The following is a 25,149-nucleotide window of genomic DNA, read 5'->3' as shown; positions in this document are numbered from 1 at the left end:
GGTCTTCCCACTCAGAACCCCTGAATGGTTTATCAATGGAAAAAGGGCAGAGAGGAAAGTTTCCAATGGAGACACCTGTCCTAGTGAGAAGATAGGATTTCCCCTTACTCTCTCCTACTGTTTTGTTATTATGCTGACTGCGCCATGTTGTTCTTGTTGGTTACTCATTGTCATCATATGCAGAATCTAGAAGTCATATGTGACATGACACCATTGCTTGGTCTTGGCAAGTCAGTAAAACTGCTGAAGTTCATCCAAAACCCTAGAACTGCTTTTGGATGGGCTTAATCTTGGCTTATCATATGTAATTCTGATAAATTTCATTGGATTTATTCTGGTCTTGTTAACTGCACAAACATGACATCACAGCTTGTTTTCTTTTAATATTTATAGGGTAAGCTGGATGCTTTATGGGTCCTTCTGAGGAAAGGTTACAACCGGGTATCCATCATGAGGCCTCTGCCAGGAGATAAGGTAAGGTTGCTGTATGCTAACATTCAGATGTGTCGGAAATGTGCACTAATGGAGTTTATTTTAGTATAACATTCTACACGCTGCTTAAACGGGTTGACAGTAAAAGCTAAACATTTTGTCTAAAAATTCCACGTGTGTGATTGGCATTATACTCATCTGCCCTGAAGAAACAATAATTGCAAAATAAACTACAAGGAAATTTTACCACAGTGGATAAAGGTAATATTGCCCATAACCATTTAAATGTTTGGTTTCAATTTCTAACCTTTAGCAGAAAAGTTGGACCTAGCATTTGGTTAGTTACTAAAAAAAAAATTAAGATGCCTGTCCTGTGTTTTTCACAAATGGCCCCACAGTGATAATAATCCATAGTTTATTATAGCATATGACTTCTTTGGTATATTTTGGCCATATTATTTTACAAATCCAAAAGGAAAATCCCATCAACTCACGGTGCCTTAGGCTCCATGTACACGGGACACTTTTACAACTGCTCCTAAATGATTCAACTTGACAGAAAGTAACCCACGTTTAAAACTTCAGTTTTGCCGTGTTTAGCTGCGTTTTGCCACGTTTGCGGTTAGAAGCGTTTCAATACAAAAAAAACAAACGTATTTTTAGTTTTTGCCCATTTAAAAAAAAAAAGTCTATAAACGAAATGCTGCTAAATGCGTGTTACCATGTTTAGCTGCGTTTAGTCGCGTTTGGCTTCTGAAGCGTGGAAATCTTCTGCGTCTGAACCCATTTTCTTTCAAAGAAACGCTGTTAAACGCAACTGCTTAAAACCGGCAATAAACAAGACTGTGTACATGGTCAAATAGGATAACATTGAATGGGGCAGTTGAAAAAAGTGTCCAACTGCCTCTGAACGTACGTTTAGCAACATCCCGTGTACATGGGGCCTTACCTGTAAAATCAATGTATAGGCAAACTAACACATCTTTGGAACCTGAAAATCACTATGATTTTGAAAAATGTTTTCAGTAAGAACGGAAGATGATCTCATGTCTGTGGACAGCTGCCAAACGTCTGGTTGGACACCTTAGAAAACCTTGTTTCGATTGCTGTTTGTTCCCTTAAGATTACCCAGCACAGTAACCGTCAGCGATTTGTAAAGCTGTGGTAAAAGACATTGCAAGATGGTCAAATTGTGCTTACGGTACATATCTAACCATTTTCCATAATGTCTATGAAGAGCTTTTAGTGACATAACTGTCTAATAAAAGGTATCCCAAGTAGGTAAGTATTGTACTCTGAAATTATTTCCCAAATTGAGAAACACGCTGTATTTAAACTAGGATTTTAAAACCAATGTTGGAATGCTTGCATGTCCTTCACAAAGATGTATGTTTATTCGATTGCTGACTGCAGCAGCAGAATAAAAAAATATACTCAATAGATAATAACCCTGTGCAGGGCCGATCCACCCTATAGGCTCACTATGCAAGTGCTGCGGAGGGCCCCCCAAATTACCCGAGGCCCCGCCTGGTGAGAAGTCATTTTTGGCACCTCAGCTCGCTTCTCAACTCGCTGGCTGCATGGGAGAAGAGGTAAGAAGTCAGCACCGCCCGGTTCTCACTTTAATGTGAGATGTAATTATGTAAATTCCCCCCCGCTAATGTGACATGTCACTGTTGGCAACGCCCCCCGCTTCTCAACAACTTTAATGTGACATGTCATTTTCGGCAGAACCCCCCCCCCCCCCTGCTTCTCAACTTTAAAGTGACATGTCATTTTGCTTAGGGCCCCAGGGAGGTCAGGATCAGCACTGACCCTGTGTTTGGTGTACTGCAAATTGTAATCCCTACTTCAGGAGGCTGCTGCTGCCCCAAATATCTGAATATAAGATAACAAATAAAAACGATGCAAACATGGGTCTTCACTGTCTTCCACCACTGTGAATCACCACATTTAAACTTGTCCCCTTACTAAATAGTTAATTTCTCAGATTATAAGAGGTTAGCACAGTAGACAAACTCCTCATGGACTCCACAGCAATAGAAGAAAACTCTCGGTGGTAGCTCTTCTCAACACTCCCACACTCACTTGCCCCCACCAGGGATCTCCTTGCAGCACTCAGAGAGATCAACCCAACAGACCACTGCACAACATCTCAAACCAGTAGTATTTCTTAAGATAAAATGTACCTACAAATATCCAGTTTAAAAACTGCATGTAACAGTTAACACTGCCTGTCTGCGACGTGCACAGTGATGTCACAAGCTAGCTCTGCCCAACCCATCACATTTCTTTGCATAGTTTGTAGCAGCAGAATGCCAGAACCTTAAGTTCTGCTGTGAAATTACATTTTCATGCAACATTATACACCCCCGTCCCCCAATTAAATGCGCCATATCTGCCTCCTCCAGTGTTGTGTCCATGCTTCTCCAGCACCATGTAGAAGCCTCAGCCTTCTTAGATACATGCATATCCCAGGAGGCTTCAGGAGCCAGGAACTCTCATTTTCACAAAAAAAAGCAAAAATGGAGGCAAGGGGACAAGCCCTATCCTGTTGGGGAGGGTGTCTTTTTTGAAGGCTCAAAGAACCAAGCGTCCCACGGGGTAAATTGGTGTTGATTTCCAAATGGTATGTGTTGCATTTTTATGACAGGTACACTTTGTACAAATGTAATGCCACGTACACACGACCGTTTTTTCTGCCGGAATAAACTCCGACAGGTTTTTACGACGGAATTCCGCTCAAGCTCTCTTGCATACACATGGACACACCAAATTCCGACCGTCAAAAACGTGGAGACGTACAACACTACGACGAGCCTAGAAAAATGAAGTTCAGTGCTTCCAAGCATGCGTCAAATTGTTTCCGAGCACGCGTGTTTTTTCCTCCGTTGGAATTCCATACAGACAAACGGAATTTCCGATAGAATTGTTTTCCGTCGGAAAAAAAGAGAACATGTTCTCTTTCTAAGTCCGTCGGAATTTCCGACTGAAAAAGTCCGATGGGGCAGACACACGGTCAGAAAATTCCTTCTGACTTTTTCCATCGAAAATTTTGACCGTGTGTCTGCCCCATCGGACTTTTTCAATTACAATTACAATTTCCAGTATGTATTTAAATACTAGCTTTTGTTGTTCGACTGAGAACATCTACTATGCTAGTAGAATAGAACTAATAAAGGAATGTTCAGACAAAAACTGTCTTATACATGCTGCTTTAGAGTCACACTAGTGACCTCTTTCCTGCTAACAATGTGCCAGCTAATAGAGCACTCATCTGATCCTACAGGGTCACTCTTTCTCTGGCCAAAATGCTTGTTGGCCAGTGAGGGAGCATGAATACAGTGACATTTCACTGGTTAGGCCATTGAGTAAGCAATCTCATGCTGCGTACACACCATAATTTTTCCTGACGTTCAAAAAGCCGTCGTTTTTAACGATGTGATTCGAGAGGACTTGCATACACACGTTCATGCAAAAAAAGTCAGACCAAAGCGCGGTGACATACAACACGTACGACGGGACTATAAAGGGGAAGTTCCTTTGGCGCCACCCTTTAGGCTGCTTTTGCTGATCCTCCTGTTAGTAAAGGTTTGGTGATAGACGATTCGCGCTTTTCTGTCTTCGGGATTTTCAGTTCGTTATAGAGTGACGAATGTGCTATCTCCATTACGAACGCTAGTTTTACCAGAATGAGCGCTCCCGTCTCATTCTTGATTCTGAACAAGCGTTTTTTTTCCCCTCGGAAAAGTATACACACGACCGTTTTTCACGACGAGAAAAATACTGACGGGAAACACAACGAGAAAAAGGAGAGCTGGTTTCAAAACATGAGGTTTCAAAACACAAGGTTTTCGTTGAGAAAACTGCTAGGGAGCATACACACGACCGGTTTTCTCGACCAATATAAAAAATGGCAGTTTTCTTGTCGTGAAAACCGGTCGTGTGTACAAGGCATCAGGGGAGCAGGTTGGTGTACGCTTAGGGATCCTGTAAGACATTTATTACTTTAAAAGGTAAAGAGCAGTAAAAAAAAATTAGAAACTTTCCTCTGGGATATGGTTTCCTGCCTGAAAAGGCAGACTAAAATCTTGTCTCTATAGACCCAAGAAAAACAGAAGCTGGTGCGAGCCACTGCTGTTATCTTCAATGAAGTAATGATCGTAATGATGAGAGTTACGAAATTACTGGCACATTGCCGGGATCTAAAATGTTTCTCCTTTGTGTGTGGCTATTTCAGTGGAATCTAAACATGAGGTCATAATTTAATTTATGTGGCTAAAAAGCTACATTTAATTTTAAGTGTTTAGTATTTTAGGACTGAAATGCTGGAACAGACTAGCAGCAAGGAGATTCACAGATGCTTTTTTTTTTAAGGTTAATCCTTAGCTATAAAAATTTACCTATACAGTATCTCACAAAAGTGAGTACACCCCTCACTTTTTTGTAAACATCTTATTATATCTTTTCATGTGACAACACTGAAGAAATTACACTTTGCTACAATCTAAAGTAGTGAGTGTACAGCTTGTATAAAAGTGTAAATTGGTTGTCCCCTCAAAATAACTCAACACACCGCCATTAATGTCTAAACTGCTGGCAAAAGTGAGTACACCCCTAAGTGAAAATGTCTAAATTGGGCGCAAAGTGTCAACATTTTGTGTGGCCACCATTATTTTCCAGCACTGCCTTAACCCTCTTGAGCATGGAGTTCACCAGAGCTTCACAGGTTGCCACTGGAGTCCTCTTCCACTCCTCCATGACGACATCACGGAACTGGTGGATGTTAAAGACCTTGCGCTCCTTCACCTGCCATTTGAGGATGCCCCACAAATGCTCAATAGGGTTTAGGTCTGGAGACATGCTTGGCCAGTCCATCACCTTTACCCTCATCTTTAGCAAGGCAGTGGTTGTCTTGGAGGTGTGTTTAGGGTCTTTATCATGTTGGAATACTGCCCTGTGGCCCAGTCTCCGAAGGGAGGAGATCATGCTCTGCTTCAGTATGTCACAGTACATGTTGGCAATTATGGTTCCCTCAATATACTGTAGCTCCCCAGTGCCGGCAGCACTCATGCAGCCCCAGACCATGACACTCCCACCACCATGCTTGACTGTAGGCAAGACACGCTTGTCTTTGTGCTCCTAACCTGGTTGCAGCCACACATGCTTGACACCATCTGAACCAATACGTTTATTTTGGTCTCATCAGACCACAGGACATGGTTCCAGTAATCCATGTCCTTAGTCTGCTTGTTTTCAGCAAACTGTTTGCAGGCTTTCTTGTGCATCATCTTTAGAAGAGGCTTCCTTCAGGGATGACAGCCATTCAGACCAATTTGATGTAGTGTGCGGCATATGGTCTGGGCACTGACTGACAGACAGACCCCCCCCCACCCCTTCAACCTTTGCAGCAATGCTGGCAGTACTCATACGTCTATTTCCCAAAGACAACCTCTGGATATGATGATGACCACGTGCACTCAACTTCTGGTTAACCATGACGAGGCCTGTTCTGAATGGAACCTGTCCTGTTAAACTGCTGCATGGTCTTGGCCATAATGTAGAATCAGTGGGAGCTCTGGGCATGTCACTTGCCACCGTTGCCTGCCCCCAGATGTGGATTGTCACTTGCCACGTTATCTGCCAGAAGTTGTGGATTGTTACTTGCCACATCACCTGCCACACCTTGCAGATTGTCACTTGCCACATCGTCTGTCACAAAATTCAGAGTGTCCCTTGCCATGTCACCTGCCACATGTTGCGGATTGTCACTTGCCACGACATCTGCCACAAGTTGCAGATTGTCACTTGCCACATCGCCTGCCACACATTGCGGATTTTCACTTGCCACGTCACCTGCCACACGTTGCGGATTGTCACTTGCCACGTCACCTGCCACAAGTCGGGACAATCTGTAACTTGTCCCTTACCACGTCAGGACAATTTAATCTCTCTGCTGCCCATGTCTGCCTGCACAGTGAGAGCGGAACTGCAGGGATGAAGGGCGGGCGCAGACCATACGCCGCACACTGCATCAAATTGGTCTGAATGGCTGTCATCCCAGAAGAAAGCCTCTTCTAAAGATGATGCACAAGAAAGCCTGCAAACAGGTTGCTGAAAACAAGCAGACTAAGAACATGGATTACTGGAACCATGTCCTGCCTTACAAAAAGAAAGAAATCAGGTGTTAACACAAAGCTGACTAGTGGCCTGCTTCTTACTAGGGACAGTAACACAGTGGAGATTATTTACTAAAACTATTTACTAAACCTATGTAAGTATCTAGGACTGGAAACTTTTCCCTCCCCTATCTATCCTCATTCTGATGTTTTGAGTTAAATACTAGATCATATTGGTATTTATGTATTTTGCATACATTGCATCAATTCCTGAGGAAGTGGAAATCCACGAAATGCGTCGAGCACTGTAGGATGCATCCATGTTTTTAATATATGACCCATCTTTCACTTAGACCATTTCATGAATTTCTTGTCATTTTTACTATTCCCATTATATGGAATATTGCACATCTATGTTCATCTTACATATTGGTAACTGAAATTTGCTGCTAAGCTATTTATGTATATATGGACTACAATATATTTATGGCATGCATGCATATGAAATTATTATTCCACATGTACATACCAACTGCAATGTGCTATGTCAAGATATTTTTTACTAAGTTTTTGTCACTTGCCGCAGCTAAAGTCCCAAACTCCCCCTTATATATCTCTGAAATACAATATTTAATTTAGCTAATTCTCAACTGCCCACCCTTATCTCCTTACCTAGCTAATAGAACCATCAGTTAGCCATACCACTATTCTATGTTCTCCCTTCAATTACTGATGTAAAGTGTGAGATGATCCATGACAAGTGGACCCACCAACTACCAAAATACCCAAACAGTGACTGCATCAGACTGGCTGCAGGCAATTTTTTAAGCTAATAGGTTTCAAATTAAGAGGTGTCAGGTGGGAGGCAGGCTTTCACCCCACCCCAGGCACCACTGCATTGCTGCCACTTTTCTCTAGACCAGATTTTTTTTTGTATTGATTGGCACTGATAATGTAAAAGCTATGCATGCAGGTGGTAGATACATGGTTCCAGCACTAGACTGCACTCTCTAGTAGTAGTATACATTGCACTGCGCATGCACCACAAGTGGTATGACCCATATATATATATATATATATATTTATAGTAATTAAAGTAGAAAGGTAAATGATTTTTTTTTCAGCAAAGAAGCAGTATTTCGCCCCAAAAAATACCTGATGGCAATATTGTTGGAGGGGGACTTCAGCTCTACTGACTGGTGTATCTTTTACTAAACTTATGGTCCCCCCCCCCCCCCCCAACTGTTTACTTATCCTAAGTCAATTGCCATGGGGCATGGCCTACTTTTGACATCTTTGCCAGAAACATTTTCTCCATCATTGGCCAGATCAGTGCACTTTATGCCTACATTCTTAAATGAGGCTATGTACAGAGTCTTCATATATGGCCCATTTAAGCCTTTAGGTAGACCAGCTCTGGAGAAATTATCACTACCAATAATGCAAACACGGGAGCGAGCTGCAGTTCTGGTACTAAGTAAACAGCTAGGGAGAGGGTGGTTAGTGTGGTTTAGCTTTGGGGGGATGTTACTGAAAGTTTAGTAAAAAGGTATAACTGTACGTTGATTACCATCAGACCTTCCATAGCAGTCTGTTTGTTTGGACTGGTGGACTCGTTGGCACTCAAAAAGGTGATCCATACCCTTCTTACCCTGCTCTTGTGTTATGCACATAAAATAATCATTCTGTCATGAAAGAAAACGGTGGCCCCTACCATTGTGGCTCGGAAGGCGTTAATAAATAATACCTTGCGGCTGTACAAAACTAAGGATCTTAGTAGAGGGGTACCAACTAAATTTGAAAAGGTGTGGGGCAGTTGGATAAATGATAGTTCTACCGCAGGGGTCTCAAACTGGCGGCCCTCCAGCTGTTGCAAAACTACAAGTCCCATGAGGCATTGCAAGGCTGACAGTTACAAGCATGACTCCAACAGGCAGAGGCATAATGGGACTTGAAGTTTTGCAACAGCTGCAGTGCCACCAGTTTGGGACCCCTGTTCCACCGCTTTAGATTAACTCCTTTTTGGTTAAAAGTTTATACTGTGGGCAAAAGGCTAACTATATGCAGGCCTTGGTGAGCACCTGGCCCAATACCTGTTGATTTCCCAGGGGTGATGCGATTTGACTCTGTAAATGTGTGCTTTATTTTCCTTTTTTTACCTCTATACAAGAAACTGGTCAGTCACTGGTATGGTATGGAGCTGCATTGTTCACTGGTGCTGGTGTATGATAGTGCTGACTGGTAAATCTGTTTTAATATTTGTTACTTTAGTATGAAAATTTCAATAAAAATAATAATAAAAAAAAAGGTATAGCTGTGCTTTCAGAAGATGCTACTCATTACAAAATCTGATGCAAAAATCTTTTTTTTTTTATGTTGGTATCGCTCCCTGGTGGAAAGAGGTGGTCATCACAGCCCAAAAAAAGCAAAGACCTTTTCCATAATTTTCTGCCTGCCTGCAGTAAAGAGGATGAAAGGAGGGGAGGCAGGTCACTATCAGTCACAGCTGCTTCCAATAACAATCTGAGCGCAGGTCACATGGGGATTCCTGTGGTTTTCTCACATGTTCGGAAGCTCAACATTCTCCATTCCTATCGTCATTAATGGAGTAATTTTACAGTGCTTTAGCTGGAAAGCAGAAAACCGGGACATGTCATAACTACAAAGGGTTACTTATCGTGTTTATATAGATTGGCTACAACAAAACAGTTTAGAAAAACAACATGAATCTCGCTTGCAAAAATACAGTAATCTGTTGGTTCTCGGGATTATGAATTAAATACACATTGGTGGTTGTTTGTCAACATTAACACAATGACATTTTTCTTTGTGTATTCAGGCAGGCATTTGGCTATTTATACAGTCTCTCTCTTTGCTTAGTTACAGAGCCACATGAATAGCTCATAATGCAGTTATAATTTTATTATCCTAATTTTACCTCAGACACCTAAGAGCCGGTTCACACTGCGGCGGCCCGACTTTGGGGGAGACTCTACAAGTCATCCTGAAGACGACTTCAGAGGCGATTAGCAAAATGACTTCTGTATAGAAGCCAATGCAAATCACCCCGTGTCGCCACTGAAGTCGTACAAGAACCTTTTTCTAAGTCGGAGCGACTTGCGTCTCTCCTATTAGAACGGTTCTGTTGCATAGAATGGGACGCGACTCGCCCCAGTGTGAACCGGCTCTCAAGCCGGCTGTCCTCACCAGTGGAGCACACAGTGTCTATTGCTAGCGGCTATACCAGCCAAATTTTAATTCATTGATGGCCAACCTAAGCAACCAAGACATAGGACACTGTAGTCATGATATACTGTATGTTTACTATGTAGACACTTCAGTAAGAAGAAAATAAAGACTTTTAGAAAAATTAAGGCCTCTTGAACTCACCCCTTGCCTCATGGAAAGGGAACCTTGGCTGATGATAGCATAGCCTTATACGTGAGCCATAACATAACACAGAGGATTTAAGTGGCTCCATTGGGATGGGCTACAAAGATGTAGGGTGATTGAGCAGACCTTGAATTCTAGAAAAAGGCTATGTTGAGGCATGTCCTACTGACCTGAGGAACTTTAGCATTCAGAAGATTTGCCAGCCCACCCGTCTGCTCTGAGATGTTTATCACAGCTTTATTGGCAGTTTGACAATGACAACAGTTAAGCCTTAATGGGCTATTTCCTCAAGTTACATTTTTGGTCAGTCTAATGCTTCTCTGGCACTGATGGTAAGGACAAGCATCTTAAACTATGTCAGGTTATTGTTCACATGTATTCACAGTATACCTGTGACTGGACCTGGTTAAGTTGTTGCTGCTACATTTGAATAGCCTTGCCTTTTCCCAGCTTAATTAGCCTCCGTGTCATCTTTGGGCAAGGATACTGTTTGCATATGGTCATGAATGAGCCTATGCTGTCATGAACATTAAACTGCGCTAAAATCATTTATTTTTCTGGACTTCCACTTCTTGGTTTGATTGCCCATGCAATATGGCCGCTTTTCCCTTTTGCATGAGATTTTTCTGTCCATGCAGTTTTACGAGTCTAAACTCCTAACATATATATCTCTATATTTTTTTTAAGCACTTATCAGCACTCCGATAAATGTAATATGGCTGCATTCAAGCTGCAGTTGGGGAAGACAACATGTTACTTTATCTGTGCCCTTTCTTTGATGCTTCATCTGGTGTGTGTGAATTTAATATAACCTACGCATAAAGGTTACACTTTATGTCGCACTGTCACAATTTAAAAATACTATTTTCAATAGTTCTGAGAAAATACATATTAAATAAATGGAAGTTATCTCTCATAGTTGACTGTTGTTCAACTTCAGGGTATTCATAAATAAAAATACCCATCATGCAGTATCTGTTGCTTTGCCCAGTTAGGATATTGATCCATTTGTATGGTGGCTTAAAAAGCTTCAAGAGGCCTCCAATAAAACTAAGTGTAATTGGTGAAATTTCAAAATTGTGGTCAGCTAATGGCTTTCACAAAGGTTGATTGTAGTATACAAAATGCATATACAGTCATGGCTGAAATTGTTGGCACCCCAGAAATTTTTACAGAAAATCAAGTATTTCTCACAGAAAAGTATTGCAGTAACACATGTTTTGCTATACACATGTTTATTCCCTTTGTGTGTATTGGAACAAAACAAAAAAAGGGAGAAAAAAAGCCAATTGTACATAATGTCACACAAAACTCCAAAAATGGGCTGGTCAAAATTCTTGGCACACTTTTTAAATTGTGAATAAATAAGTACGCTCCTTTAAACTCACCTGGGGAAAGTAACAGGTGTGGGCAATATAAAAATCACACCTGAAAGCAGATAAAAAGGAGAAAAGTTCACTTAGGCCTCATTCACACTATGGACCTGAATGGCCGCTCCATGCATTCCTATGGAGCGTCGGATGTCAGCGGAGACATGTCCGCTTACATCTAACTCGATCCGATCCGCTGAAAACAGACGTATTGGGGCCCCATCCCCATCCGTCCATGCGGATCGGATCGGGTAAGATCTGATGAAAACGGACATGCTGTCCGTTTTCAGCAGATCGCTCCATAGGAGACAGCGGTGCCCGACAAGCCCCTCCCCGCTCAGTGAGCAGAGAGAAGCTTGTCATCTGTCGGCTCAGCGGAGATCTGCGGACTGATCTCCCGCTGAGCCGACGGGAGCAGGCGGACTCTGTAGCGACGGAGTCCGCCAAGTGTGAATGAGGCCTTAGTCTTTGCATTGTGTGTCTGTGTGTGCCACACTAAGCATGGACAACAGAAAGAGGAGAAGAGAACTGTCTGAAGACTTGAGGACCAAAATTGTGGAAAAATATCAACAATCTCAAGGTTACAAGTCCATCTCCAGAGATCTAGATTTGCCTTTGTCCACAGTGCACAACATTATCAAGAAGTTTGCAACCCATGGCACTGTAGCTAATCTCTCTGGGCGTGGACGGAAGAGAAAAATTGATGAAAGGTTGCAATGCAGGATAGTCCGGATGGTGGATAAGTAGCCCCAAACAAGTTCCAAAGAATTCAGGCTGTCCTGCAGGCTCAGGGAGAATCAATGTCAGCGCAAACTATCCGTCGACATTTAAATGAAATTAAATGCTATGGCAGGAGACCCAGGAGGACCCCACTGCTGACACAAAGACATAAAAAAGCAAGACTACAGTTTGACAAAATAGACTTGAGTAAGCCAAAATCCTTCTGGGAAAACGTCTTGTGGACAGATGAGACCAAGATAGAGCTTTTTGGTAAAGCACATCATTCTACTGTTTACCGAAAACGGAATGAGGCCTACAAAGAAAAGAACACAGTACCTACAGTGAAATATGGTTGGAGGTTCAATGATGTTTTGGGGTATTTTTGATGCCTCTGGCACTGGATGCCTTTATTGTGTGCAAGGCATCATGAAATCTGAGGATTACCAAAGGATTTTGGGTCACACTGTAGAGCACAGTGTCAGAAAGCTGGGTTTGCGTCCAAGATCTTGGGTCTTCCAGCAGGACAATGACCCCAAATATACGTCAAAAAGCACCCAGAAATGGATGGCAACAAAGCGCTGGAGAGTTCTAAAGTGGCCAGCAATGAGTCCAGATCTAAATCCCATTGAACACCTGTGGAGAGATCTTAAAATTGCTGTTGGGAAAAGGCGCCCTTCCAATAAGAGAGACCTGGAGCAGTTTGCAAAGGAAGAGTGGTCCAAAATTCTGGGTGAGAGGAGTAAGAAGCCTATTGATGGTTATAGGAAGCGACTGATTTCAGTTATTTTTTCCAAAGGGTGTGCAACCAAATATTAAGTTAAGTGTGCCAAGAATTTTGACCAGCCCATTTTTGGAGTTTTGTGTGACATTATGTTCGATTTGCTTTTTTTCCTCCCTTTTTTCGTTTTGTTCCAATACACACAAAGGGAATAAGCATGTATAGCAAAACATGTGTTACTGCAATACTTTTCTGTGAGAAATTCTCGATTTTCTGTAAAAATTTCAGGGGTGCCAACAATTTTGGCCATGATTGTATATGGTAGCATGAGGATTTAAGGATCATGAAACATTTAATAAACTTCTTGTGTAGTGACCAAGCAAAATATTTGTGAGACACATGGCTTGCATGTGACAAATGGGTAGCAATCTTTTTTTTTGTTTACAAACGAATGGGTAGCAATCTTAGCCAAGCAAATTCATGAGTTTCCTTGTAAAAATAATTAAACTATCCACAAGCACATTTTTATAAAGCTCTTGCAACGTACGGGTTGTTCATAAGTGAACAACATGTTTATTGCAGTGCATGTGGCAATAACAATTCAAAGAAGGAGAACAGTTAGAAAAAATACCTCAACCATTAATACACAATTAAAGCTCTGGTGACTTGTGGTTGCACAACATCCTGTAAAAAAAATGTGCTGCAGGCAGCAAAACTAAGGGCCCATTCACACTAATGTGTTTAAAAAAACGTGTATTTTTGGAGCATTCCTTGTGTAGATGGGCATTTTTTTCAGAATTCGGTCCTTTCTCATATAAGTTGATGTGAATAGAGAAGCAGCTCAGTAGCAACTCAGAAGCAGCCCAAAAGCAGCTCCAGATCTATTCAAATCAGTGGTGGTCACTTCATTAGAGGCACAGGGGCCCTAATCTATGCGCCTGGCCCCTAATCTACATGCAGGGTGCCAGACACATGGATTTCAATATATATATTTTTTTTAAGCACATGATTAGAGACTGAGGCTTCAAAACAGGAAGGGTTTGGGGCTCTATATTCGCTATGGTCTTCCTCCTTTTCTTCAAAGCCAATCAGGAAGCCGGTCTTAAGACCAGATTGGCCAAGAGGAGAAGCGACCATATTGGCCGCCGAGGAGGAGATGCAGGGGGAAGCCACAGAGGAAGATACGCACGGGGAAGACGCTGAAGCTGCCAGCAACCTAGATGGGGTAAGTGTGGGGCGGGCAGACGGGCGAGCGACAGCGTGATTGGTGGTTTGCCGATCAACCGATCCAAATAAATGGGGAGGGAGTTTGAATATATGCTAACATTCATTAAAAATGCTTCTGCTCAAGGCAGACATAGTACTTACAGTAAGATTTGAACCCACAGAAGGCCAAAAGGGGCATTCAGTATCTCTTTACAATTCTCAGGGACAAACATTTTCTAGCTTATGCACAGTATAGACAAGTGTTTTTTTCTGCTTTATGGTATGGTAAATGCTTAGTGCAGCTTCCTTAGGCACTGCCTTATACAGTTTACATTACTAATGAGAAGTAATTTGGTACACTACCATGTAAAATGGATCTGATGTATCCATTTGGTGGGCTGTCCATGGCTTTTAACCAGTTTAAAGGAATCCTTAAAGCAAGCTTGCAAAACTTAAATGATAGAGAGTGTAAAATTAGGAAAGATAACTTCTTCACTGGGCTACAGATATTTTATGAGTGAGGTAAGTACCAGAAAACATTACTCATTATGAAATACTTACCTTAGAGCGAAGCGCCAGTATCGCCTCTCAGTCACCGCTGAGGGAGCTGACATGTTTCCTCAGCGTTTCTTCCAGGTTCGCGACTCTGGCGCTGTGAGTGGGCATGCTCGCGGGAGTTCTCTTTCCAGCAAGGAGCTCTGATTTTCTGGCCGCATCTGCCAGACCTTCAGAGCGCATGCACCGCTGATGTCAGCGGCTGCATTGAAGGTGAATATCTCCTAAACCGTTCAGGTTAAGAAGATATTAATTTTACCTTCAGGTGAGCCTTATTATAGACTTACCTGTAGGTAAAAATGTGTAAGCTGGGTATACAACTGCTTTAATGTTACTTTGTGCAACTTTGAGAAATAAACCTGCTAGCCAGCCACTTTTAAAGAACTACATATTCATTTACCCTGTTCCCCATATGTCTTACTGACCAGAATACAAACAACCTCAAATGAGTTAAACAAAAGGAACAGATGCGTAAAGTGTAACCTACATAATTTGACTTTTAAGGGAAAAAATTCCAAATTTATGAGCAGCTGCAGAGAGGTCCAACGATTGTGATCAGAGCACAACTGCCAAGCTCACTTCTAGAATACTATTAAATGGTATTTTTACTTGGGGGGGAAGAGAGTTTTTATTGTGGTCAGCAACTTATTCCTGGAATTTAAGGCAAAGTATGCCTGGCATTGGTAAAGCAGATATTGAGTAGCGTCATATTACTTCTTTGTGTTAATACATTAAACATGTTATGCTTTTTATGTCTAAGCAAGAAAAAAAAATTGTCATTACCTCCAAAACTAAGCTTCTCGTTCCCCAGAACCTGATGATGTCATCCTTTCAGTGTTTCTAATGTGTGCTGGGTATTTTAGACATACTCAGAATCATTGGTATTTTTTTTGTCGACTTGTTTCTTGTTTCATGGTTGTAGAAGAAGAAATTTCCCCCCATAAAAGTTTTCAACTGGAGTTCTTTCCACATCCACACTTCACACTAACAAGGGTCCTGTCCACAGTGCTTGTGGTGAGTGGTGTCTCCCTTAAACTACACCGCAACAGAGTTCACTGAATGCTGATTGCATTGAGTACATGTCATGCTAACTTTCCTTATTTCTTCTAGAAGTAAATCCTTAATACACAGGAAGCCAAGTACCATAAACAAGATTTAGCAAACCTCAGGTTTAATGTGTGATTCCTGGTCACTGCCTCTTCTCTTCTCATTATACTTACCCAGCTTGGTATCACATATCAAACGTCTTTTTAAAGCTGGACACAAAGGTTTAAAACAACTGTACTTAGGCCTGGTTTACGGTTATGGCTTAAATAATCTTGACCTCTATTAATCCCTGGGTATTATCATGTCTTCAGTCTCTTAAGCAGCCCATAGAGGGATTGTTTTTATTTTTTTCCATTGAACTAGGCTATAGCCTGCAGCCAGGGCCGGACTGGCCTACCGAGATAGCGGGAAAATTCCCGGTAGGCCGCCTGCTGTCTGTCAAAAAAACAACTAGTTTTGCTGCCTGTGTGGCCGGGCCACCGCGGCGGCCGCCATGACATCGCGGCCGCACTTTTCAATTAGCCCAGAGACTGGTTGGTAATGTCCTCTCACATGATGTGACATAATCAGTATCAGACAGTGTATGGTTTTTAAAAGCAGCGGCGGCCGCCCGCCGGCGATTTGCGGCCGCCATGCTCGCAGCTCGCCGCTGCTCTTTCGTGGCTGTGTGGACTGTCTGTCTGCCCTTGGAGTTGGAGCGATCGTGTCACGTGGTGAGGGAGGGGAGGAGCCGAGCAGGAGAAGAAACCAAGGTCAGAAGTTCTTCTTCCTTCTTCCCGCGCGGCGCCAGCACCGCCCAGTGCAGAGTCACGTTACTCACATCACGTGTCTGTCTTCAGCCGCAGAGGAGAAGATGATAACGCGCGGGCCGGCCACCGCTCCACAAGGTGAGGAAAAAAAGAACCTGCTGTGCTGTATCTCTCGACTCTCTCTGTCTCTCACCATATAACGGTGCACCCCCCGGGCCCCCCCTCCTCTCTCTGCCAGTGCCACCTACCTACCTTTGCTGCCCCTGCATTAAAGGTAAAAAAAAAAATCAGCCTTTACAACCACTGGCTTCTAGACCAGTGGTTGTAAAGGCTGATTTTTTTTTTTTTTACCTTTAATGCAGGGGCAGCAAAGGTAGGTAGGTGGCACTGGCAGAGAGAGGAGGGGGGGCCCGGGGGGTGCACCGTTATATGGTGAGAGACAGAGAGAGTCGAGAGATAGAGCACAGCTGTATAATAATAATCTGAGATTATTAGACAGGCTGTTCAGACAATTTAGATTACACTGGGGTGACAGGTCAGGCACATGGGAAAGAAGACTGCCCACACAAGTGGGTTCAGTTTATTTGGATACCCAGGCCAGGTGAAAAATGTGGGGAGACAGCTATATTAGATTGATCAGTCATCAAGCAGAATATGGAGAGCAGTGCCTACATAGGTTGTTTATGCAGTGGGAGATTGTTTCTCTCCACTGACTGGGGAGACTGCAGTGCTGAGCGTTGCTGTCTTCACAGTGAAACCTTCTGCCCGTTAGGAGTAGGACAATGCTGATCGTCTTAGTTGTGTGGGCAGGGTACCTTCCCACATGCATAAAGTTTCCTTCCAATGCATTTCATCCAATGGACTGTATCTCTTGATATCTATCTCTGTCTTTATGGTGTTGTTCTTTTTCGGTTAAATTGGGGGATTGAGAGTGAATTATAAAGATTTTGCGCATCCTGCCAGCGCACCGCTCCAGTGTGAAAGAGGCCTTAAAGTGGAGGTTCCCCTAAAAATAAACTTTTAACATTGCATTTATGAGATTAATGACAATTAGAATCGGCTGTTTTTTTAAAGAAAATATGTCCGTACATACCGTTTCCTATATGTGTTCTCACCGCCGCTTCCGGGTACGATGGTCAGGGCTGGGCGTTCCTAATTGACTGACAGGCATCCGACCGACGCATACAGCGCGTCACGAGATGCCGAAAGTAGCCGAACGTCAGTGCGGCTCTATACGGCGCCTGCGCACCGACGTTCGGCTTCTTTCGGCACGTATTTTTTTTTTAAAAAACAGCCGATTCTAATTGTCATTAATCTCATAAATGCAATGTTAAAAGTTTATTTTTAGGGGAACCTCCACATCATGTGTGATTGTGCGTGTGTGCTAAGCAGACAGGGCCGCTGGTGATTCTACTCCCTCTCTCCCCCTGTACAGTGTCAGAGGCACTGGCGCAGCATTGGCAGAGGACTGTATCTATTACAAGGAAACACCCCCTGCACTGCTGCGTGTCCCTTACCATCACAGTGCCAGTGAGTGTGACCTGTATTTGTACCACTGTCTGATGTTCCATTCCACTCTGCCTTTCTGCCCAGTGCTGTGCCCATGATACACCGCACGATTCCTCTGCATTTATGGGTGCTGATATTGCCACATTTATGGGTGCTGATATTGCCATATTTATGGGTGCTGGTAAGGCCATATTTATGGGTGATAAGGCCGCAATTATGGGTGCTTATATTACTGCAATCTTGGGTGTTTTTTTTTTTTGTTATGGTTTTCTGAAAGATGGGTTTCAAATGTTTTCACAGGGGCGCAGTTTCAGTAGAAACGCCTCTCTCTCGCCATTGCACCCTTTCTCTCTCTCTCTCGCCGTTGCACCCCTCTCTCTCTCTCTCGCCGTTGCACCCCTCTCTCTCTCTCTCTCGCCGTTGCACCCCTCTATCTCTCTCTCGCCGTTGCACCCCTCTCTCTCTCTCTCGCCGTTGCACCCCTCTCTCTCGCCGTTGCACCCCTCTCTCTCTCTCGCCGTTGCACCCCTCTCTCTCACCATTGCAGCTCGGCCCCTCTCTGGCTCTCTCATGGATTTCTCTCTTTTTTTTTTGGGCTGGTATATTAATGCTTTGGGGCTGGAATGAAATTATTTCCAGGGCTGGTTTTCATTCCCAGTCCGGCCCTGCCTGCAGCTCTAAATTGAGTGGCGAAAATCTGACAGGATAATTGTATAGAAGTTGATCAGCAGATCGATTTCTGTATAACCACCCTGCCAATACATATATAAAAAACTACTTGATACGAAATGAATAATGTACCTTTGTCCTGTTACTAGATAGAAAGTTTGAATATTGTGGAGCCAATATGGACTTTTGCGTCAGAAAAGTGGATGCTCCACACAGTAAAAACAGCATCTGGTGTCTAGAATCTACCTATTTATGTTTTTTATGATGTATAATTTTGTATAATAAATTTATATTTTTTGTAATCTTACTGCGTAAGTCTATATCGTACCGCAAAAGTCCATATTGCCTCCACAATATTCAAACTTTCTGCCCATACATAGATTGAAGTTAGACTGACCCCCGCTGAACCAGATGAATTTTGATCCATGCAATATTCTATTGTTTATATTGCACAGTATGCTGAAATATATAAGTATGCAGTGTATATAGCGTGGAGATATTGTGAGGGTATAGTATGCATTTAGGCTCGGAGTTTAATTATCTTTTGTTAAATTGGTTTGGTATTCTAAGGCCCAGATTCTTGTACACTGGGCGTATCTCTGCGGCGGCGTAACGTATCCGATTTACGTTACGCCGCCGCAAGTTTTTCAGGCAAGTGCTTTATTCACAAAGCACTTGCCTGTAAAGTTGCGGCGGCGTAGCGTACATCACCCGGCGGAATTCAAATTCGGCGGGTAGGGGGCGTGTATCATTTAAATGAAGTGCGTCCCTGCGCCGAACGAACTGCGCATGCGCCGTCCGTAAAATATCCCAGTGTGCATTTCTCCAAATGACGTTGCAAGGACGTCATTGGTTTCGACGTGAACGTAAATGACGTCCAGCCCCATTCACGGACGACTTACGCAAACGGCGTAATTTTTTCAAATTTCGACGCGGGAACGACGGCCATACTTAACATTGGCTGCGCCTCATATAGCAGGGGCAACTATACGTCGGGAAAAGCCTAACGTAAACGTCGTAACTTTACTGCGTCGGCCACGTATCTAGCTAATTTGCATACTCGACTGAGAAATCGACGGAAGCGCCACCTAGCGGTCCAAAAAAAATGCAGTTAAGATCCGACGGCGTAAGAGACTTACGCCTGTCGGATCTAATGGATATCTATGCATAACTGATTCTAAGAATCAGATGCATAGATACGGATTAGGATTTACGGCGGCGTACATGGCGCTGTGCAGTTGTAAGTCCTTTAAGAATCTGGGCCTCAATGTCTAACATTATTTTACTATATTGCCATTGAGGCACTACCCTCATCATGGACCAGCCTTAGACTTCCCTTCCACTATGTCTATTCTGCATTAACGTTTCTTACCTACCTGCCTGCACTGTACACTGAGCTGTGCACACAACGCTCAGTGTACAATTTCAGCAGATGAATGAACTCTCAGCCTGGCCAATAAAAACAAAACCCAGAAGAAGCTCTAGGACTCCACAGCACTGAAGTGGAGATGAGTATAATTCTGCTTTAACCACCCTGAGCCATCTCTGCCACCCTCTCCCAGGACCTCCGCCACACCAGCGCTGCCGGTCCATGCATCTCCAAGTGAGGATGGCCTGGAGGACGGCCTGGAACTGGAGCCCACACTGCTGGAGGTCCTCAAAATCATTAAGGTAAATGACTCTGACATCATGAGGAAAGTGGAGGAGCTCAAGCTGGACATTACAATAATGCGCAGGGATATGCATAAAGTAAGGGACCGGGTCTCAGAAACGGAGTGCCGCATCAGTGATCTGGAGGACACGATGGGCCCGGTCCTTCCTACTCTTAAAGCCCAGGGCACTAAAATTCGATCATTTGAGGACAAGATAGACGATTTCGAGAATGGCTTACGCAGAAAAAACTTGCGCCTGGTGGCTCTGCCTGAGCGGGTCGAGGGTTCCGACTCAGTTTCTTTTATTTTATTTTCTGGAGCTGGTTTGCCCAGGAATTTGGGAAGGACTGCTTATCCCCCTGTTTTGTTCTGGAGCGGGCCCACAGGGAACCTGGCAGACCGCTTCCTACAGGTGTCCCTCCCCGCATGATAATGCTCCTCCTTAACTACAGAGATCTGGATTCTATCCTGCGTGCAGCTCGCATAAAGGGGAGCCTGAAGATTAACAATGCCTCTGTGTCTCTCTTTCCTGATTACTCCCCTGCTGTCCGTGCCTCGAGAGCCAAGTACCAGCATGTCAAGCAAAAGTTGAGGGAGAAGACCATCTAATACTCCATGTTGTTTCCTGCGACGCTGAGAGTTGCGCATCAAGGCCAGGTGCACTTTTTCCAAACCCCTGTAAATGCTTTATCCTGGTTTGAGTCCCTGCACCAACCTGGCCGTGTGTCTGACCGGGTACCTGACACTTGATTTGCTTTTATTTTTTACCTTTTTCCCTGTGTTTCAACTTTTCATCCCACTCAATGGGATTGTACCTGGGGCAGGTGCATTCAGTTAAATGCTGTGTCAAGAGGATACAGATCTCCACTGGATGATTATGCTGCTACTGTTTGTTAAAACCCCTATTTCATTTATTTTCTTTTGTTGATCACTGACTGATCCAACTTAGTTTGCTGGCTTGTCTGTACAGGCCATGTTCCTAGTATGTACATGCAGTTCGGGGTCAAAGCCAGCCCCTTGTTTTTGGGGTCTGGCAGGGGTTAATTCTGGGCTGTTGTTTTGCTGTATGTTGGGATGAGTGATGTGTGTATGTGTGTGTGTGTGTGTGTGTGTGTTTTTGGCCTTGCCTCCACCCCCACCTATACCTTGCCTAGGTTAATGTTGATTCATAATTTGCTATTGTATTCCTTCATTTTTACTACTTTACCATGTCTAAGGTCAGGTGTATCTCCTGGAATGTCCGAGCGTTAAACTCCAAATTTAAGAGGGCCTCTCTGTTTGACTTCCTTAAGGTGCACAATGCTCATTTATTGTGCTTACAGGAAACACACCTTATGGGATCAAAGGTGTTGGCTTTAAAAAATACTGGGTTATGCATGGATATCATTCCACCTACTCTAATTATTCAAGGGGGTGTCCATTCTAGTACGGAAGGGCCGCCCTTTTTCCTGTGACAGGGTGGTGCTGGACCCTAAGGGTCGTTATAATTTTCTCCAATGCACAGTTCACGCCACACCATTATTGTTGGTGGTTGTGTATGCTCCCCCCCCCCCCTTTACAGATTTAAGTGTACAATTTTCCATCTTTCCAGTGCTAGCTACTCGTGGGGGACTTCAACTCGGTACTTGACCCTGACTTGGACCGCTTGAAGCCCCTCCAGTATGACTCTAAGTTGTTTGGTCAGTGGTGTGCCTCAATTGGTTATGTGGATCTCTGGAGACACAGCCATCCTGTGGCCAGGGAATACACATACCAATCTCGGACGTACCGTACTCTTTTCCAGACTGGACTATGCTCTGGGGACTCCTGACTTGGTCTTCAGTATACAGCCAGTGTCCCACTTACCTCAGACGTTATCTGATCACTCAGCCCAATCTGTAGATATGCTATTGGGACATAGATCCTCCTTTCGGTTGTGGCAGCTCTGTCCTCTCTGGGTCTTCACCTCTGACTTTCAGGAGCCGGCAGAATATGTCCCACTATTGGGGGGGACAATGCTGTATCTGCCTCCTTTGGCCCCACGTGGGATGCATTTAAGGCGTCTGTGCGGGGTTCGTACATTTCCAACATCGCCCAGCATCGAAAGTCCTCTCAGGCTGCACTTATGGCCTTGGAGTTCTCCCTGGAGAATGCCAGGGCCCAATAATCTGCGCTTCCCACTCCAGACTACCATGGGGTCCTGGTGGGGGCACATAGGGCTCTGGACCTCCATAGGGTGGAGGTGACGCGGAAACAGCAATTGTATTTATCAGCCAGGTTACATGAACACAGTGGCAAGAATGGTAAGATGTTGGCCTATCTCTCTCGCATAGACTATGTGGATAGGACTATACCACATATTTGGTTGCCGGACGGCTCTGTCACATCTGATCCCCTGCTTATAAACCAGACGTTTAAGTCCTTTTGTGAGAACCTTTACGTCCCCCCCCAGCCGAGCTTGAGACGCTGGGATTTTTTTAATCCCTCCAATTTCCTGTCCTGGAGGAGTCACATAACATAATCCTGGACAAACCCTTGACAGTGGAGGAGATTACTGAAGCCATTTGCTCACTCCTTCTTAATAAAGCCCCTGGTTTGGATGGTTTTCCCACAGAATGGTACAAAAACTATGTTGGGGAACTGTCACAGAAACTACACTCTTTGTTCGGGCGAGCACTGCATGAGTGTGAGCTTCCCCTCCTCCATGTGTGAAGCCCTGATTGTGGTGCTCCCTAAACCTGACAAAGATAAACTGTTGTGTGAGTATTACCGTGCAATCTCACTACTGAATAGTGATGTTAAGGTGCTTGCAAAAATTCTAGCCTTAAGATTACAAAAAGTCATTCTCCAATCTCCATCTTATTCACAGGGACCAGGCGGGGTTTATGCCTGGAAAGAGTACATATGACAACATCCACTGGCTTTATCTGCACATTCATAGGGCTGCCACTGACAAAAAAGTGGCCTGGTGCTATCTTTGGATGTGCTCAAGGCCTTTGATACTGTTAATTGGTCCTTCCTTTGGGAAACCATGTATCGTATGGGCTTCAGCTCTCAATTCATTCAGTGGGTCTGTTTACTCTATACCAACCCTAGGGCTAGGATAAGCACTATTAAGTATGTCTCTGATGTTTTTACTTTGCAGAGGGGAACCAGGCAGGGCTGCCCGTTCTCGCCGCTTCTGTTTGCTCTGGCCATTGAGCCTCTGGCTCTGGCGGTGCGGCTGAGGGGAACCAGGCAGGGCTGCCCATTCTTGCCGCTTCTGTTTGCTCTGGCCATTGAGCCTCTGGCTCTGGCGGTGCGGCAGACGGCGAAGGTGTGTGGCATCTGTTATGGTTCCATCTCTGAAAAGATTTCTCTTTATGCAGATGATGCCCTAATTTACCTGGATTGTTCTGAGCAGTCTTTTGTCTCCCTAATGGGTGTGGTGGAGGAGTTTGGGAAGGTCTCCGGGTTACGGGTAGGTTTCGACAAATCAGTGGCATTCCCTATAGGACCTACACTTGACTATACCTACCTCTCTGCATCTAAATTGTCCGTCCAACATACATTTAAGTATTTGGGGATACACAATAATGCGGACCTGTCTTTGAAACTCCCCAATTATAACACATATGGAGACCAGGCTGCGTACTTTGCCCTCTTTACCACTTAATTTGATTGGTCGCGTGAATATTTTTAAGATGATATACTTACCGAAACTTTTTAACAAAATTAACTCGCTCCTCTCCACCTGTCTCTGGCAGGAGTCAAACCCAAGAATTGCTAGGGCCTCTCTTCAGGTTGCTAAACTGGATGGAGGACTAGCTTGTCCTAATCTGAGACATTATTTTATAGCGTCTCAGCTTGCATATGTCTATGACTGGTTCCTGGAGGCCTCCTCGTCCTGTTCCAATGCTCTATTGACTGCTCTGGTAGGCTCTAGGGAATCACTGGTTGATGACCTACACAGGTCTGTACCCAGGCGTTGCTCCCATAGCTTCCCAGTAGAAATCAACTGGTTAGCCTGGCATGAAGGTAACGGGGTGCTCACGAATTCAGATGGGATATCTCACAAAACTTCCCTATGGCAAAACCCCAACTTCTCTGAGCTCCTGGGTCACCTGGATTCTCTGTGGTGGACCCGATTGAGGGGTCACACATGTTTCCCACATCTTTGTCAACAATACGTTTATTTCCTTTGAGGACCTAAAAGTACGGAGTGGGGTAATGGATAAATTCTTATACAAGTATCTATTATTACGCCATGCAGCACGGGCACAATTCGAGGGTCTGACCCAGGAGCTCACTGAATCACCTCTGGAGGTGCTCATGTCTTACCCGGATATTAGAAAACTGGTTACAACAGTTATTTCCCGCCTGCAGTCGGCTGGGGTCAAACCCTTCCAGATTGGGAGTGCTTAATGACTTTATACCTACAATCCATGCTCGAACTCTGATACGCACAGTTTTATTTTATGCTAGGAAACAGGGTGAGAATGCTTGGGTGAACGCGTGTGAGTGTGTGTGAGGTCAGTCTGAGTGTAACTGTACTTGTTAGATACTTCAACTGTTTATTATGCAATGTCAATGTGTGGGGCCCAGTGTGGTCCACGGTGATTACCCTGTCTCACTTGTTGTTATGGATTATGGATTTATGGAGTTGAGGAACCGGGTAATTATTCTCAAGATAATGTACTAGTCTTTTAAGATAATATTTAATCTGTGAAATAAACTAAGGGTTTAAAAAGTCAGCTGATCCAAGGGTATAAACAAATGACTAATTTACATCCTCTACCCTCAAATGAGGAATAATCTATTTTTGGATTAGTTATGGAAATGAAAACTATAGACACCTTCAGTCTTAAGACGATTTTCCTGTGATTTGCAAACACCTCTTCATTTAATTTCCCAGCTTTCTTGTAACTCCACAATTCTCATTATTTTCATATTTTCTAAGTAATGGTTTCCAAACATTTGATAGTAAATGATAAAGTTGATCTGGGGATGCACATGATAAGAGGGTTGGGAACCTTCACTGCAGCTGTAACT

General features: G+C 43.8%; 1 protein-coding gene across 1 annotated transcript in view; it reads left to right on the top strand.

The window, feature by feature from the left end:
• The window catches only part of ANTXR1 (ANTXR cell adhesion molecule 1), a 267,298-nt gene that overhangs the window by 228,732 nt on the left and 13,417 nt on the right, over window positions 1-25,149 (top strand). Inside the window, exon 17 of the mRNA XM_040345902.1 lies at window positions 394-474. Within this exon, the coding sequence (XP_040201836.1) occupies window positions 394-474 (81 nt within the window). The remainder of the gene's footprint in view (window positions 1-393; window positions 475-25,149) is intronic.

This window comes from Rana temporaria, chromosome 3, assembly GCF_905171775.1.
Source record: "Rana temporaria chromosome 3, aRanTem1.1, whole genome shotgun sequence".
Classification (NCBI taxonomy): Eukaryota; Metazoa; Chordata; class Amphibia; order Anura; family Ranidae; genus Rana; species Rana temporaria.
Note: the sequence above shows the minus strand (reverse complement) of the source record. Positions and strands in the feature narration are given on the sequence as shown.